At 44.9% G+C, this 17,121-nt stretch overlaps 2 protein-coding genes across 5 annotated transcripts; one reads left to right on the top strand and one right to left on the bottom strand.

Annotated features, from left to right (window-relative positions):
• Positions 1-87: 87 nt before the first annotated feature.
• On the bottom strand, positions 88-5,282 carry LOC116334059 (mitochondrial chaperone BCS1). The gene is made up of 7 exons (XM_031757368.2): positions 4,329-5,282; positions 4,099-4,238; positions 3,564-3,758; positions 3,147-3,210; positions 2,885-3,057; positions 1,042-1,159; positions 88-395 (listed from the first exon to the last, which is right to left on the bottom strand). Exons 1-7 carry the CDS (start codon positions 4,646-4,648, stop codon positions 143-145), a joined length of 1,263 nt encoding a protein of 420 aa, XP_031613228.1. The 5' UTR covers positions 4,649-5,282; the 3' UTR covers positions 88-142.
• Positions 4,615-16,969, top strand: znf142 (zinc finger protein 142). Of its 4 annotated transcripts, none has more exons than XM_031757366.2 (8): positions 4,615-4,729; positions 6,331-6,819; positions 6,920-7,087; positions 10,673-11,488; positions 11,584-11,761; positions 11,944-14,701; positions 15,773-15,878; positions 16,296-16,969. In XM_031757366.2, the coding sequence occupies exons 2-8, from the start codon at positions 6,336-6,338 to the stop codon at positions 16,823-16,825; spliced, it is 5,040 nt and encodes a 1,679-aa protein (XP_031613226.1). In that variant the 5' UTR covers positions 4,615-4,729; positions 6,331-6,335; the 3' UTR covers positions 16,826-16,969. The 4 variants fall into 4 exon arrangements, with proteins under 4 accessions (XP_031613226.1, XP_039455784.1, XP_039455782.1 ...); XM_039599850.1 differs by lacking the exon at positions 4,615-4,729 and adding an exon at positions 5,365-5,466; XM_039599848.1 differs by lacking the exon at positions 4,615-4,729 and adding an exon at positions 5,539-5,632.
• Positions 16,970-17,121: the final 152 nt, after the last annotated feature.

A 17,121-nucleotide genomic window follows, 5' to 3' on the forward strand; every position in this document is an offset into this window, starting at 1 on the left:
CTGTATTTCAAACATCTGAGCAGTCGCATAAATCACAAAAATCAACTCTCTTATGGATCTGTCTCATTAATAAACTTAAACTGAAAATGTTTTTCCATTTCTCTTTATTCGGGCATCAGCGTCCAAATCCCTTCCAATCCTGTCATCCTTTTATTTGAGCAACATTGTCTATCGATCCTGCAGGGTCCATTTTGTGCAGCAGAAAGTGTCCTTGCACCTGAGCAGCACTGATTTCAGAGTGTGTGGCTAAAGCCTGCTTGGCAAAGTGTTCTGCCTCAGAGGCCGGTTCGTCGGGGTAAAATCGCCGGAACATCTGGGTGAGCTGCCAGTGGGTGCAATGCCCGATGTACTGCTTCAGATCAACACGGCCGGGTCGGATGAGCGCTGCATCTAACCTGTGTGCAGATATCATACACAACGCTGGCAGTTAATGGCACTGAAAACACTTCTTATGTTTCACAAGTGAAAGAACAAGTTTTTGTAGCCATGACAAAAAGATTTTAATGTTCATTAAGGAAGCAGAGAGGTGTGGGGAAGATGAGGTGCCTAATGAAGATGATCACACAGGCAGGGACGGACAGGTAGGTGTCCACGGATTAATTTAAGATCTGAAGATAAAGCCAATCTAACATTTGATCATGTGATCAGTTATAGTTTATTATTAATGTATGTAAATTGTCACTATGGATACACGGTCTACTGTGCACATGCGTATCAGACCTGTGTACTCTGATACTGTATCGCATTGCACTACTCCTTTGTGCCTGGGCCACTGGTTATGTCAAACCCTGTACTGTACTTATTTTATTGAGGTAGGCTGCTGTATCACAGTAATATCTCAACTTCCCCCTTCCTTTTTCAAAATAAAAACCAGCACTTGGTATGCAGCGCCACCTGCTGTTGGGGTCTTTTATTTTCTTCTAATTCTGTTTCAGTCTCTTCACTGCTTCGTTTTTTTCTACAGCTTTTTACGTTAGAAGCAGATATATCAGTTTATATGTTGGTACAATGCCACTAAACACTCTTGGTTTCCAACAGTACCTGTCTATGAAGTTAGTAGTCATAAAAACTATTCGGGCCTCTGATGAAGCCACTCCATCAAGAGAGTTCAGCAGTCCACTGAAGGTCAGTCGTCCCATTCCCTGATAGGCCAGAGGATCTGAGAGGCAACAGAAGAAAACACAGCTCAGTGACTTTGATACTGTTGACCATAATATCCTATTAGAGCGATTAGAACATGCTGTAGGTATTACAGGTACTGCACTGCAGTGGTTTGTATCATATCTATCTAATAGACTCCAATTTGTACATGTAAATGGAGAGTCCTCTTCAGACACTAAGGTCAATTATGGTGTTCCACAGGGTTCAGTGCTAGGACCAATTCTATTTACATTATACATGCTTCCCCTAGGCAACATCATTAGAAGACATAGCATAAATTTTCACTGCTATGCAGATGACACGCAGCTCTATCTATCCATGAAGCCAGGTAACACACACCAATTAGTTAAACTGCAGGAATGTCTTAAAGACATAAAGACCTGGATGGCCGCTAACTTTCTGCTTCTTAATTCAGATAAAACTGAGGTTATTGTACTCGGCCCTGAAAATCTTAGAAATATGGTATCTAAGCAGATTCTTACTCTGGATGGCATTACCTTGGCCTCCAGTAACACTGTGAGAAACCTTGAGTCATTTTTGACCAGGACATGTCCTTCAATGCACATATTAAACAAATATGTAAGACTGCTTTCTTCCATTTGCGCAACATCTCTAAAATTAGAAATATCCTGTCTCAGAGTGATGCTGAAAAACTAGTTCATGCATTTATTACTTCCAGGCTGGACTACTGTAATTCACTATTATCAGGATGTCCTAAAAACTCGCTGAAAAGCCTTCAGTTAATCCAAAATGCTGCAGCAAGGGTACTGACAGGGACTAGAAAGAGAGAGCAGATTTCTCCTGTTTTGGCTTCCCTTCATTGGCTTCCTGTTAAATCCAGAATTGAATTCAAAATCCTGCTCCTCACATACAAGGTCTTAAATAATCAGGCCCCATCTTATCTTAATGACCTTGTAGTACCATATCACCCTATTAGAGCACTTCGCTCTCGCTCTGCAGGCCTACTTGTTGTTCCTAGAGTATTTAAAAGTAGAATGGGAGGCAGAGCCTTCAGTTTTCAGGCCTCTCTTCTGTGGAACCAACTTCCAGTTTGGATTCGGGAGACAGACACTATCTCTACTTTCAAGATTAGGCTTAAAACTTTCCTTTTGCTAAAGCATATAGTTAGGGCTGGACCAGGTGACCCTGAATCCTCCCTTAGTTATGCTGCAATAGACGTGAGGCTGCCGGGATTCCCATGATGCATTGAGTTTTTCCTTCCAGTCACCTTTCTCACTCACTATGTGCTAATAGACCTCTCTGCATCGAATCATATCTGTTATTAATCTCTGTCTCTCTTCCACAGCATGTCTTTCATCCTGTTTTCCTTCTTTCACCCCAACCGTCGCAGCAGATGGCCGCCTCCCTGAGCCTGGTTCTGCCGGAGGTTTCTTCCTGTTAAAGGGAGTTTTTCCTTCCCACTGTCGCCAAAGTGCTTGCTCATAGGGGGTCATATGATTGTTGGGTTTTTCTCTGTATTTATTATTGTGCTATCTACTGTACAATATAAAGCGCCTTGAGGCGACTTTTGTTGTGATTTGGCGCTATATAAATAAAATTGAATTGAATTGACTTCAAAATTCACCTTCAAACCAGAATGTAACAAATCCGGTCAAATACATCTTTACAGATTGTTTCAGTACTGAATATCAGTACACAGATGAACATCTGTGATGTTTTAAACATGTAAAAAGAAATCTGTTTGATCTGTTTTGCTGCTCACTCTCAGTGGGAAGCAGGTCTCTGCTGACAAAGGCTGCATCGACATCCTCCAGCAGAATGATGCTCTGCTGTGGTGCCACGCTCAGGAGGTGATTCAGGCGGTCGTCCGAAAGCGTTCGGTCACTCAGACTCATCAGACAGATGCTGTAGCCCAGCTCACCAGCCAACGCCGTGCTGAAAAACAGCAAGTTACACAGGCGGTGGTGAGGTTACACGACAAGTATGCAGCAAGGAAAATAAACCCGAATAAAGGATATACTCACATAAAACTGCTCTTTCCACATCCAGGGGGGCCGTACAGCAGGTAGCCTCTTCTGTAGGGAATACCTGCACAGGTGAACAACCACCATCAGCAGAGGATCAATCGCAAACCCCCCCAGAAATTCTTCTATAAAGTAGACAAATTAAAATGTTCGGCAACATTTTTCCTATTAGGTTTTTCTAGAGACCTTCCCTACTCTCCAACAGACTCTGGTAAGGAGTCGGACCGAACCTTCAGCAAAAATCCAAAGGGCACAACCTTTAACGGAAGTGATGTTCATCAATAAAACAATCAGAAAGTCAGCAATGTCAACCAAGAATGGCCAAAGTAACCTGTGAGTAACATTGTCAATATAACTTGATTGTGTTCCTTTAATTTTGGCGATAAAAAATTCCTGTCATGTCCTGTAACATTTTACCTCTATCTGTGTACCATTTGGGATTTCCAATGAAGTCCTTCACGTCATCTACAATCCTTTCGGCAACGCCCACGTCCAGCACCACAGAGCTGAGGGGTCTGCGTCGCCGAGGAAAGCCGAAGGGCCGCCACTCTGCACCCATGGCCGTGTACATCACTGTCCTCCCTTCCTCCTGCTTCAGCGCCAGTTCTCTTGCTGCATAACAGGAATGAAAGCTCAACTAAAAGCCCACTCAAGTATTTTGCCAAGTACAGTTAGATCTGTAAGTATTTTAGACAAAACTTCACAACTTAGCACATGTACACCACACACTGTACACTGAAATTAAGCTATTAAGGGAGGAAACATCCAGACTTCAAGCAGTTACAGGGTGCAAACATTTGGAGGGATGAGCCTCAAATCCCAAAAGGTTGATTATGTTCATCTGGACTTGGATGAGCCTCAAAATTCAATGTGATAATTCTGAAAATACAGGTGCAATACAGGTGAAAATCTAAATACTTGCACACCTGACTTTATGTGTTGTTAAACTTACCTTCTTGTAAGATATTAAAGAAGATCTGCCTGTCTCTGCCTAAAGCTGTGAAAGTGACAGACTCCCAAGGAGTTCCAGTGTGCAGATCCACCATCTGCTTCTCCCTGGTCCGCTCCACCCTGATCCACTTCCTCCCATACCTGCAGACCACAACGGAAGTCAGTGTCACAGAGAAAGTGGCCAATCAGATTAGAATACAGGTCTTATAGGTGTAGTGGTATGTGCTATACCAGATGATGTGGTTGCCAGGGCTCGGGTGAAAGTCAAACTGCGTGTGAACCCGTCCGCTCTCGTGGGCCAGGTAGGAGGTCTCCACGCTCAGGTGCTGCGTGTGTTTGGCGTGCTTGGTGATCCAGCTCAGCAGCCAGTTGTAGCTCTTGTCCCTGCTGGGCACCTCCAGAGTGATCATGTAGTGCCTGCGGAAGAAGATCATCCCCACCTGAGCCCCTTTCCTGGCAAGCGCCAGAGCTGTCCCGACCCCGACCAGTCCGAAGCCGGCTCCGAAGTACGGGTTGTCCTTCAGGCCGTCCAGAAAATCCGACAGGGGCATGGTGACGGCTGCTGCACTGAGACTCTAGATACCCCCGCAAAAGGAGCTCATCTGAAGACCTGCGCAGTCCAGTAAATAAAGGTTATCGGTCTTTCTTCGTATCCTGACAGCTGCTTGTAGGCTGGAAATAAAACAATTTAGCGACAGTTAAGGCTAGCTGACTGGCTAAATTACGATGATTGCTTTGTTTTTCCCCTCTGACTTCATCTCTCACAGCTGCCACTGGTGACCTCATTCATTCTCGTGTTTAAACCTTCATTCAGCCACATAAAATCTCCACGCGTGCAATGATGCTTCTGCACGGCGACCTTTACTACACTTCCTGTGTTTGATGGATCCCGTTCCGACTTTCCACTGGCGCTCACAAACAATGGTTCCTCCGCCTTAGTAGTCCATTATTATGCTCACCTAATTTTGCTAACCTGTTAAGAGAATAACTACGCAACGGTGGTTAATGCACTTTGTAAATTTTAGTTTAAACGGCTTGAACAGCAACAGCGATGAAAAGCTAACAGGGACGCAAAGACTGCGATGAGCGTCACAAGAAGCTAACGAGCGTTAGCTCAGCTAGCATTAAAAGCGATGTTATTGGCGTGTTTCAGTCAGTTTATATTATTAATAAGAACGAGGAAAACTCCAGCTGCTGTAACTTACTGTCAGCTAAGGGATTTCTATAACAGGCAGTCAGTAAAAGTGGATTCAATGAGGCAGACAGTGCAGCCTTGCGGTTAAACACAGCTGTTGATGTTTTGTTTTTCGGATTCAAAGGACCGTGGAAACCCGGGCAGTAGGTCTGACTCTGAAATTCATTTTCTGCTGTAAGCACCTGCAATTTAGTGCATGTAACCGTGTACCTGTGATGTGTCTTATTACAGTTAGCACTACTGCAATAACTTCATCAGTATGAAAGACCACTGTGTACTATCAGTTATATTAATATCTATATGTCATTAATTCTCTCTATATATCATCCCCGATTAAAGGGTAAGTTATATGCTTGATTTATAAAATAGTGGGGACATTTGGTTTGGTAGGACAAAAGTCTGAGGGTTTTCAGCTTGAAAAGTTCGGGTGTTTTCAGTGCATTTCCAGCAACTATAATCATATCAGTACCATCAAGATACCACTTTATTCCAGACTTTTTTTTATCTACATGCACAAAGTATATATCAAAGTCTAATACTGAGCTGCTGGGCAGGAGGAAAAGAGGAAGACCACAGACAAGACTCATGGATGTAGTGAAGGAGGACATGCAGAGGGCTGGTGTGACAGAGGAGGATGTAGGTTCTACTACGTTTGTACATGTTGGGAATTAATATCCCATATCATAGTTCAGGAGTGAGATGATGGAAATGGAACAAAAGAAAAAGCAAACCCATAATAATGTTTGATTAAAAAACAAGGTTCTGAATAATATAAAAACTAAAAGCAAAACAGGAATTCATAAGAGTGCGAGAAGGACAAGGAACAGACAGCCCAACACTGAGAACGAACAGGAGTACACACATGGAGTGATTGGTCGTTAAACACAGATGTGAAACTAATGAGCTGATTCATACAGTCAGAAAGGACGGAAAAGGACAGGAATGTTAGAGTCTGATGTTTAACTTGTGCGTGTTTACCCTAACATGATATTAAATTGTTATTAATGTGAAATTTTAAGGCTTTGCTCTTTTTTTCAGATACAATGGAGACGATAGATTATCGTTGTGAAAAATGTGGACAGAGATTCTCAGACAGTGGCGTGTTTGTCTCTCACCCCTGTTCACAAAGACAAATCGCTCCATCCACTAAAGTGCAGCTGGACAGATTCAAGTGTTCTCGGTGCACTGAGGTCTTTTCCAAACCAGCTGCTCTTAAACATCACTTTAAAACCAGCCACAGTGACCCAGACCTGACAGGCCCATTCTCCTGCTCTGAGAAAGGCTGCCACTTCAGTGTCTCGGACCGTGACGAGTATCAAGCCCACATAATATCTACACATGGCCTCACTCTTGTTCCCTGCACCTACCGGGCTTGTAAAGCGTCATTCCTCACACAGGCTGAGATGGAAAGCCATCGGAAAGGCCACATGCCCTTTGGCTGCTTTCACTGCCAGTTTGTCTCTCAAAATGCTAAAACCCTGAGTGGCCACCTCTTGGAGCACAAACATCTGCCAAATATTGCTCAAGGTAAGTGGGCCCTGCAGGGAGGTGGAACTCTCATACCTTCAAACCTTAGCAGTAAGATGGAAATTATGATTTTACATGTCCTTTATGCACCTTTTCTTAGTGAATGAGCAGGAGCCAGCACTGATGGGCTCTAAGGAAAGCTGCCTGTCTGAGGTCAGCGTGTCACAAAGAAAAAATCCAGCTTGTGGGCTGGAGGAACAGCCCGAGAGGCCAGGTGGCATGAAAGACACGACTTTAGCAGGAGATGCTACATCAGTGCCATCCAAAGGTAAGAACACCTATTATCTGCTTAGTGGATTATGATGGTGACCACCGTAATCAGCTACAACATTAAATCTGACAGTCTGCTTGAACACCGTGGCTCCTGGCACTCGCGTGGAAGTCACTTTGACATGTATCTCCTAATTCGGATACATTTGATTTGTATAGTACCAATTGGCACTTTATACACGAGTCAATGATCCTACAGGTTGCAGACATTTTCACTAGATAGAGCTTTAGCCAGATGTAGAAGTCATCAAGTAACACCTAACTTTCAGAGTCTTTCGGACCTTTTTCACAACACTTTCCAGCCAGCAGTTTGGCAGTGGTGGCCAGGTCTTTGCCCTTCTCCAAAAGGGTTTCCTCCCTCTTATTTCAGCACCAGTAAGAAGCCCTTTCTGACACTTCCCCATTCTTTGGACAGTTCTTTCCTCGTTAGGGTCCTTACTTCTACTTTCCAGTCTGATTAAGGCAGAAATCTGTCAAATAACACTTCTACACTGTTGTCCACCCATATGTATACATATATGTATACATACATATATATTTATACATATATATTGCTTTTTATTTTATTTTTTTTCCCTTCGTTGTATATTGTTTTCTCTTCTTTACTTTTGGACCTTTGTGGTCCAGCTACCCAATTTTGCTGTGCAAGAAACTGCACAATGACAATAAAAAAGCTCTAAGTCGCAAAGTCTAAGTTGCTGGTTCTTTGTTATCTCACCTGCTTCTTCACACCCCTCCCCTGCCAGTGTTGGTTCCACCATTATGAATTTCTTCCCTCCAGGAGACCACATCATCATCTATTCTGAGATTGGTGTTGACCTTCATCCTGCTGTCCTAGTACGACAGGTTCTGCCTGATACTGGCCTGTGCCTCTACAGGGTGGGCCATTTATATGGATACGCCGTAATAACATGGGAATGGTTGGTGATATTAAAGTCCTGTTTGTGGCACATTAGTATATGTGAGGGGGCAAACTCCTCAAGATGGGTGGTGACCATGGTGGCCATTTAGAAGTCGGCCATCTTGGATACAACTTTTGTTTTTCCCAATAGGAAGAGGGCCATGTGACACATCAAACTTATTGGTAATGTCACAAGAAAAACAATGGTGTGCTTGGTTTCAACGTAACTTTATTCTTTCATGAGTTATTTACAAGTTTCTTACCACTTATAACATGTGTTCAATGTGCTGCCCATTGTGTTGGATTGTCAATGCAACCCTCTTCTCCCACTCTTCACACACTGATAGCAACACCGCAGGAGAAATGCCAGCACAGGCATCCAGTATCTGTAGTTTCAGGTGCTGCACATCTTGTATCTTCACACCATAGACAATTGCCTTCAGATGACCCCAAAGATAAAAGTCTAAGGGGGTCAGATCGGGAGACCTTGGGGTCCATTCAACTGGCCCACGATGACCAATCCACTTTCCAGGAAACTGTTCATCTAGGAATGCTCGGACCTGGCACCCATAATGTGGTGGTGCACCATCTTGCTGGAAAAACTCAGGGAACGTGCCAGCTTCAGTGCATAAAGAGGGAAATACATCATCATGTAGCAATTTCAAATATCCAGTGGCCTTGAGGTTTCCATTGATGAAGAATGGACCCACTATCGTTGTACCCCATATACCACACCAAACCATCACTTTTGTTGTTCCAACAGTCTTGGAGGGATCCATCCAGTGTGGGTTAGTGTCAGACCAATAGCGGTGGTTTTGTTTGTTAACTTCACCATTCACATAAAAGTTTGCCTCATCACTGAACAAAATCTTCTGCGTGAACTGAGGGTCCTGTTCCAATTTTTGTTTTGCCCATTCTGCAAATTCTGTGCGCCGATCTGGATCATCCTCGTTGAGTTGCTGCAGTAGCTGGAGTTTGCGGTGAGTGCTATGCTGTGGGCTCTTGCTGAATGAAGCTAGGACAGCCACTGATGTTTCTTCATTAGTGACAGTTTTCTTGCGTCCACATTTTGGCAAATCCAACACTGAACCAGTTTCACGGATCTTAGCAAGCAGTTTGCTGACTGTAGCATGGGAGATGGGTGGTCTCGTAGGGTGTCTTGCATTGAAATCTGCTGCAATGACCCGGTTACTGCGTTCACCAGATATCAACGCGATTTCGATCCGCTCCTCACGTGTTAACCTCTTCGACATGGCAATGGCTGTGAACAAAGAGAAACTTGTAAATAACTCATGAAAGAATAAAGTTACGTTGAAACCAAGCACACCATTGTTTTTCTTGTGACATTACCAATAAGTTTGATGTGTCACATGGCCCTCTTCCTATTGAAGAAAAAAAAAAGAAAAAAAAAAAAAAGTTGTATCCAAGATGGCCGACTTCTAATTGGCCACCATGGTCACCACCCATCTTGAGGAGTTTGCCCCCTCACATATACTAATGTGCCACAAACAGGACTTTAATATCACCAACCATTCCCATGTTAATACGGTGTATCCATATAAATGGCCCACCCTGTATAATAAAAATGATGCTTTTCAGTTGCATTTTTCTTTTGGCTCAATATCCTTTCCTGCTCTATGACCTCCTAAAGTGCTGTTACCACTGTTTATACCCCAATTTTGCTAATGTTCCTCTCTCTCCACATAACTGGTTGAACTGGTCAAGTTAGGATGTTATAAGCTTATTTAAGTAGGAAGGAAATGCTCCACCCTTCACAGTTCAAGTCACGTGATGGCACTTCCTCAAAGATTTGTAATTCTTCCTAGACAAAGCCAATGATGCCTCACGAGACAATATTTGGCAAAAGTGGGGGAAAAACTCTGTAACAGGAAAAGTCCTCCAGCAGACTGTAAAAGGAAAGAGGAGAATGAGAAGAAAAATGTACAGTAGATGGACAACAAATGAAACTATGATAGAGTAGGCAAACATTAATGACATGCAATAGTAGTACACAAACACAGGAGTGAAGATGTGATTGAAACATTTAGTTGCAAAATTGAGGAAAGGTTCAGGTCCACCCTGTATAGCCTTAATTTAAAGGTTCATCAGAAAGGAATGTCCAAAGCCTGCTCTTAAAAGTAGATGTGGTCTCCTGAATGCAAACCAGAAGCTAGTTTCATAGTAGACCAAATCTTGATGGCGGCAACCTCCCCAAGCAGGACAGTGACCCCTGTCATATCACAAAAAACTGCAGAGCTCATGGCTTTCCTGAACTCCAGAGTCCTAAATCCTGTTCTCAATGATCCTCCTGATATGTGCTGGAACAATTCGGATCCAGAGAGGCCTTATCTTGTAATCTCAAAGTTGTTGCCAAAGTCACAGTACAGACACCCGCTGGAGTCCCACATCAATGCCCTGAAAGCTAGAAGCTCTTTTGATGCCACAAAAGAGACCTACAAATTATTAGACAGATGTTGTGAGTGATTAATGTCCATCACAAGTGGTTTATTACAAAAGACATCTCTCATTACTGTTTAACATGACATAAAAGATCTGTTCTTTAATCAAAATGATGGAGAGAAAAAAATACAGCAAAATATAAACTGTAACAAAGACAACCCTTTATTCTTGTAAACCTATATTTAAACTAACATTTTCAATTTGTTTGTTTGTATCTAACAGAGTACCTTGCAGAGGGATCGGAGCACATCTATCGCACCCACACCTGCCCCAAGTGTCGTCGCTGCTTCAAAATGCGCTCTCACCTCCAAGAGCACCTTCGTTTGCATTTCCCTGACCCAAGTCTCCAGTGTCCCACCTGCAAGCGTTACTTCACCAGCAAGAGCAAGCTGCGTGTTCACAGGCTCAGAGAGGCCGGTGAAAAGATCCACCGGTGCCACTTGTGCGAGTATTCCGCCGTGGAGAGGAGCTCAATCCGGCGCCATCTAATCAGCGTGCACGCCGGAGATGGCGAAAACGGTTACAGCTACATTTGTCCGACCTGTGGGGGAAGCTTTCACCTGAGCAGTGCATTGAAGGCTCACATGAAGTCGCATAACATCCTGTCTGACAGCCAACCCTTGGCCTGCTTCCAGGAGGGTTGTTCTTTCCAGAGTTCTCATCACAAAGACCTCATTAGACACTCTGCCGAGGCACATGGAGTCAAAGCAGTGGAATGCCGTCATCACGCCTGCGGCGCCCTCTTTAAAAGCGAGACGGACATGGAGGATCACTATCGGACGCACCTTGCCTATCACTGCTCGGAGTGCGATTTCTCTTGCTCCAATAAAACAGTCTTCCTCCAGCACCAGCGGCTCGGTCATGCAGGGCCTGAAAAGCTCAGCTGCGACTTCTGCTCCTTTGTCACGTTCAACCCCGTGGAGTTTGAGCAGCACCTCGGGCATTTGCACGCCAATGAGAAGATCCACCGCTGCTCTCAGTGCAGCTACGTGACCTCGCACAAACGGGGTTTGAAGCGGCACATGCTCATGCACAGTGGTGAGGATGGGTTTGGTCATGTGAATCCTGCCTTAAAGTCTGGGCATTTCTCCCTTTTGACATGATAACTCTTAAACTTGTTTTTCCTCTTTAAGGTGAGAGGCCCCACAAGTGCAGCCTGTGTGAGTTCAAGTGCCGAGATGAGTCCTACATGTCCAAACACATGCTCACTCACTCAGATGATAAGAACTTCATGTGTGCCGAATGTGGATATGTCACTAAATGGAAGCACTACCTTAACGTCCACATGAGGAAACACGCAGGGGACCTCAGGTACGCACTCGAGGTTTCTCACACATCTTTGTTATATTTTAATCTTGGATCTGTTGTGTAATCTGAGTTTCCTAAGAGTGCAACGCCAGAATGCACAGCTGTGGGTCTTTAAGGTGGGGAACAGTGGAGGTGGAAGAAGCATTGTTGGTTCTAGATTCAATACTTCCTGTTTCCTCTCCTAGGTATCCCTGTGATCAGTGTCCATATCGCTGTCACCGCATGGACCAGCTAAACAGCCACAAATTACGGCACCAAGCCAAATCACTCATTTGTGAGATCTGCGCTTACGCCTGCAAGCGCAAATATGAGCTTCGCAACCATATGTTGGCCAAACACTCCGGAAAGGACAGACAGTCGGCCGTGTTCAAGTGCAAATACTGTACGTACACCACCTGCTACCGCCAGGCGCTTCAGAATCACGAGAACTGCAAACACACCAAGCTGAAAGAGTTTCGCTGTGCCCTCTGCTTCTACTCCTCCTTTAGCAGCATCAGCCTCTTCCTTCACAAGAGGAAAACCCACGGGTACGTGCCCGGGGACAAAGCGTGGCTGGACAACTACGCTGCAAAGGAGAAGGAGAGGAGCTCGGCTGAATTCATGCAGGATTTTTACAACAAGCCTTCAGTTACTCACAAGCTGCCAGAAGGACCTCCACCTTCTGGTGCTCCTGAAGGTCAAAGAGACAAAGTCCTGCCTGACCACGATGGCAGCAGAGAAACGTCTCCTGCTTCACAACCTGAGGAAGTTTTTGATGTTGTTTCTCAGGAGACCATTACAGAAAGCCTGACGCCCATCGGCAGTCCTGAGGAATACTGTACCCTCGTTCTAACTGCACTCTCCACCTCTGACTTTCAAACCCCCTCTGAAAACTCTGCAAGGGCTCCTACTTTAGATTCTAACAGGCCCGAGGCATCACAAGTAAAAGCAGACCTCTCATCAGAGGAACATGATGAAGATATACATGATAGCTACGAGCCTCTAAATAACACAGCTGAACCGGTTGAGCCCGGAGACTGTCAGACACCTGACAGAAACTGTGAAACAATCAGTCCCACTTTTCCACCTGAGCACAGTCAGCCCTTACAATCTGAGGTGCGTCTGAATGCTATGAAAAAGTACGACAAGGACCAAGCAGAGGCCATGGTTTTAGAGGGACGGGTGCAGATGCTCGTGGTGCCAGCTGAAGGTGTTTACCGCTGTGAGAAATGCTCTTATGTCACCTGCAGAGAGAGCGCTTTGAGGAACCACTGCCAAGCTCTGTGCCACCGCAGGATGAAGGGCCACAAGTGTCAGGCCTGCGGTGCGCAGTTCAAACAGAGGCGGGGCCTCGATGGCCACCTTAAAAAGAAGTGCCCAGCCCTGCCACGGAAAACAAGGACATTTGTAGGCATTTCAGAAATAAGTGTGGCTCCAAAGGAGAGCTGTACTGTAGATCAGGAGGGATCCAATTCAGATCAGACAGAGCAAAATAAAATTTCCACTCATCCTGAGTGTACATCTCATTCTAAGACCTTTGTTACTGATGATGCTGCTACATCCAGTGCATCCGAAAACCAGCAAACCGAAAGTCAGAAGAAACTGATCTCCAGTAACAAACAGCAAAAGTCCCTTTATAGTAAAAAAGGTGGGAAATTCAGATGCAAGCTGTGCAGCTTCTCATCCGTCAGGCTCATAACAGTTAGACGGCACCTCTCGACCTGCAGAAGAAGATTCAGGAAAAGGGAGAATGAGACCAATTCAGAAGCAGGTGATGAAGGTGGGAATGAGTCAATCAAAGAAAGAGAAGAGCTGGTGGAGAAACTCGACGAAGACCTTGTAAAAGTTTCTAAGAAACGTCAAATTTTTGGCTGTCCAAGCTGTGCATTTAAGTGCAGTCAGAAGAGAGCTTTGGACAGCCATGAAAGAAAAGGCTGCATGAGGCCCGGTGAAGTACAGTGCTCTCTCTGTTCATTTGTAGCCAAATCTAAAGTTTCTTTGACCCGGCACAGTTTATGTGTTCATCGCAAGGTAAAGTTCGGCGCCGCCAAACCCAAACGTCTGCACTGCCAGTACTGCACTTTCAGCTGCAAGCAGCAGCGCTGCATGACGCAGCACATTGCACTCAAACACAAAGGTGCACGACCTCACCGCTGCCGCTTCTGCCCCTTCAGCACCACGCGGCGCTACCGCTTGGAAGAGCACGAGTCTCTTCACACAGGTGTCGGCCGTCACCGCTGTGACGTGTGTGACAAAACCTTTGGGGCGATGACCAAATTGCGCCAGCACAAGAGACGCATTCACGACAAACGGCCCACGCACTTCTGCTCGTTGTGCGACTTCAGCAGCTACACGCTCGACGACGTGAGACGCCACAACCGCAGGTGCCACACGGGGGAGCTGCAGCATGTTTGCACCCACTGTGATGCTCAGTTTAGCTCAGAGGTCGCTTTGAGAAACCACTGCAAGCGTGTGCACCAGCTCCAGGTGTGTTTCTCATGCAAGCAGTGTGACTACACCTGCAGCAGCGACATCACACTGAGGGCCCACCAGCAGAGCAAGCACCCCCAGGTGAAATGCAACACCTGCCAGGAGTCATTTGAAACTAAGGAAAGCCTCGAGCTTCATCAGAGAGCTCACCTGGCACATCAGTGTCACGTGTGTCCCTTTGCTACCAAAACGAGGCAGCTGCTGGCTCAGCACCTCCTGAACGAACATGAGGAGGGACCTGCGGAGGACAAGGCACTAAGGTGCAGCACCTGCCAGTTTGCTTGTCACCATCAGCTGGTCCTGGAGCAGCACCTCCGCTCGCATGGAACCAAGCGCTTGTACAAATGCACCGACTGCCAGTACTCGACCAGGAACAAGCAGAAGATCACGTGGCACATTCGCATCCACACTGGGGAGAAGCCTTACAGCTGTGAGGAGTGCAGCTACACCTGCACCGATCCATCGAGGCTGAAGGTACCAAACAAGCTTGTTCCAGCAGCTGTGTCTGAGAGAGGTCCCTAAATATGCAAAGCAACTTTATTACTAAAAAAACAAGTCAAACAAGTAAAGCAGTCTGGAGAGTTTGTTAGTACAACTTAAAGGGTTAACTTGGACTAAGACACAAGCTTGGAAAACAGGAGGGTGAACAAACCCACAAGTGGGCAAAAACTGAGGGGAGGAAGGAGCTGAATGTAGGCTGGGGATGGATTGGATTGAAGTAATAGCCAGTAATGATAGGCTAGGTGAGGACAGAAACCACAGCAAGACATCAGAGAAAACCAAAACAGGACTAACTAAAATATCAAATACAGAGACATTACACGGCACGTTAAACAGAGGCAGTGGAGCACAAAAGTATCTTAAAGTTGAGACAGAGAAATGGCGAGGAAACTAAAAACACAAAAGGAAATAAAAATAATAAAAACAAAAGAATTAAAAACGTAATTTATAAATGGTGGCGTGTACTTTCAAGCAGGATTTAGGCTCCAGGTATCTTCACAGTTAAACTTGGCTTTTCCGTATTATGAAGATGTTCATTTCATGCCAGCGTACATCAATGTGGCATCTTTTGCTGCAGAAATAATGTGATCTGGAGCAGGTTATGTTTGAGATTGGAAGTCAGCAGGTTTACTGACCAGTCAGTTCGCTGGAAGATGGCGTCATTTGTAGCTAGAATCATAAATCTGGGTTAGTATAGTTTGAGTTGGTGAAATGATAAACATTTCATTTAACTATTGAGCCTGATTTTGATGTTAGGCTCACAGAAGCCAGATGAGTTAAATTTGCTTTATAGCACAGAACAGGACCAAGAGCAGTAAACGGGAACAAAACATACAGATACCTCTTTAGTTTTTAGTAAGACGACAACAAAACCGCTGAGACCAGCATGTTAAAAGTTAAAGTTAAAAGCAAAGAACGATGGCAGAAGCGTTTACAGTGTCTCTGGTTGTGTAGTTACTTATTGAGGCTCATTTTGAGTCTTTCCATGAAATGGAGCACAATTAAAGCAATAACAGGTCCTTTTTATTTTTAATGTTTTTATAGCTTCACATGAGAGTTCACCAAGAAGAGAAGAAGTACCTTTGTCCGGAGTGCGGCTACAAGTGCAAATGGGCGACTCAGCTGAAATACCACATGACCAAGCACACAGGTATCAGAGGTGGCTGTTTTCACCCCTAAAAATACACCTGAAGAGCTGCTGTTGGAAGATGAGGCGTTACATTTATTTACCATACAGCTCAGGGAGATATGACTGAACACAAACTGACAGTCCACATGTTTATCTGATGTATCCAAACTGCATATTGGATAGTCTAATTTAGGGGTGTCAATCATAAGGCCCAGGAGCCAGAATCAGTCCTGCAAAGACTCCAATCCAGCCCACTAGAAAGCTTTGGAAATTCCCATATACACACAGTCAGTTAAATAGCTCCGTCTAGTGGTCAGGGGTGAAAATACAAACGTCTCCTGCAGAAAGACAAAGTGAAAGTTTCTAATTTAATGTTGCATTATGTCTAAGTTATATAGTGATTTGGTTACACTTTTAAATAATGTTTGTCGTCTGCAGGAGAGAAGCCGTATGCCTGTGATGAGTGCGACTACCGCACTAACAGAGCAGACGCCCTCCGCGCACACTGCGACACGCAGCACTGTGATGTGCGCCCTTATGTTTGCGAGAAGTGCGGCAAAGCCTTCAAGACTAGCTTCATACTGAAGACTCACCAGCGCCAGCACAGCGACGACCGGCCATACACGTGCGGGTTGTGCCCGAAGGCTTTCAGGTGGCCGGCGGGTCTCAGACATCACTACCTGTCTCACACCAAGCAGCAACCTTTCAGCTGTCGCCACTGCTCCTACAAAGCCAAGCAAAAGTTCCAGGTGGTCAAGCATCTGCAAAGGCATCATCCAGACATGCCAGCAGAGGACGGTGTGGTAAGAGACTCAGAAGCTGGAGGCTTCACCCTGAAGGAGGCTCTAGAGGGGACTCTGGATAAAAGAGCAGAAGAAGCAGCCAATGAGCTGCTTTCACCAGCCAGTGAGGTACAGGAGGTCACTGAAGAGGTCGAGCCAGGAATAAACCCTGAAGAGAGAGAGTAACTGGTGACATAGCTGGTAAATGCTGATGTTTGATTAGTTGATTTTAATGTTTTGCCAAGCCTAATAAGACTCTTAGTACACATATTAAGAGAGAATGTAAAGACGGGTCATTTCTTTGAAAAATAAACAGTTTTTTATATCTTATCTTGTGATAATTTCCTATAATCAGAATATAATTGTATTAAATAGAAAATCACCATATGAGATGCCACAACTGTGCTGCCAGTCCAGAAACTCTTAATAATCCAAAATAATTGTTTAAAAAATTCAACACAAATAAGAGAAATGGAAGCCCG

Source organism: Oreochromis aureus, linkage group 16 (genome assembly GCF_013358895.1).
Source record: "Oreochromis aureus strain Israel breed Guangdong linkage group 16, ZZ_aureus, whole genome shotgun sequence".
NCBI lineage: Eukaryota > Metazoa > Chordata > Actinopteri > Cichliformes > Cichlidae > Oreochromis > Oreochromis aureus.

What these genes read in the sequence shown, in the direction of transcription:
- LOC116334059 (XM_031757368.2), bottom strand. Translation starts at nt 4,648, where the DNA reads ATGCCCCTGTCGGATTTTCTGGACGGCCTGAAGGACAACCCGTACTTC. An exon ending in CCTGGCAACCACATCATCTG is followed by an intron (nt 4,239 to 4,328) that starts GTATAGCACATA and finishes TGTGGTCTGCAG; the next exon opens with GTATGGGAGGAAGTGGATCA. An exon ending in CAAATGGTACACAGATAGAG is followed by an intron (nt 3,211 to 3,563) that starts GTAAAATGTTAC and finishes TCACCTGTGCAG; the next exon opens with GTATTCCCTACAGAAGAGGC.
- znf142 (XM_039599848.1), top strand. Translation starts at nt 5,593, where the DNA reads ATGTCATTAATTCTCTCTATATATCATCCCCGATTAAAGG. An exon ending in TCTGCCAAATATTGCTCAAG is followed by an intron (nt 6,820 to 6,919) that starts GTAAGTGGGCCC and finishes ACCTTTTCTTAG; the next exon opens with TGAATGAGCAGGAGCCAGCA. An exon ending in TACATCAGTGCCATCCAAAG is followed by an intron (nt 7,088 to 10,672) that starts GTAAGAACACCT and finishes TGTATCTAACAG; the next exon opens with AGTACCTTGCAGAGGGATCG.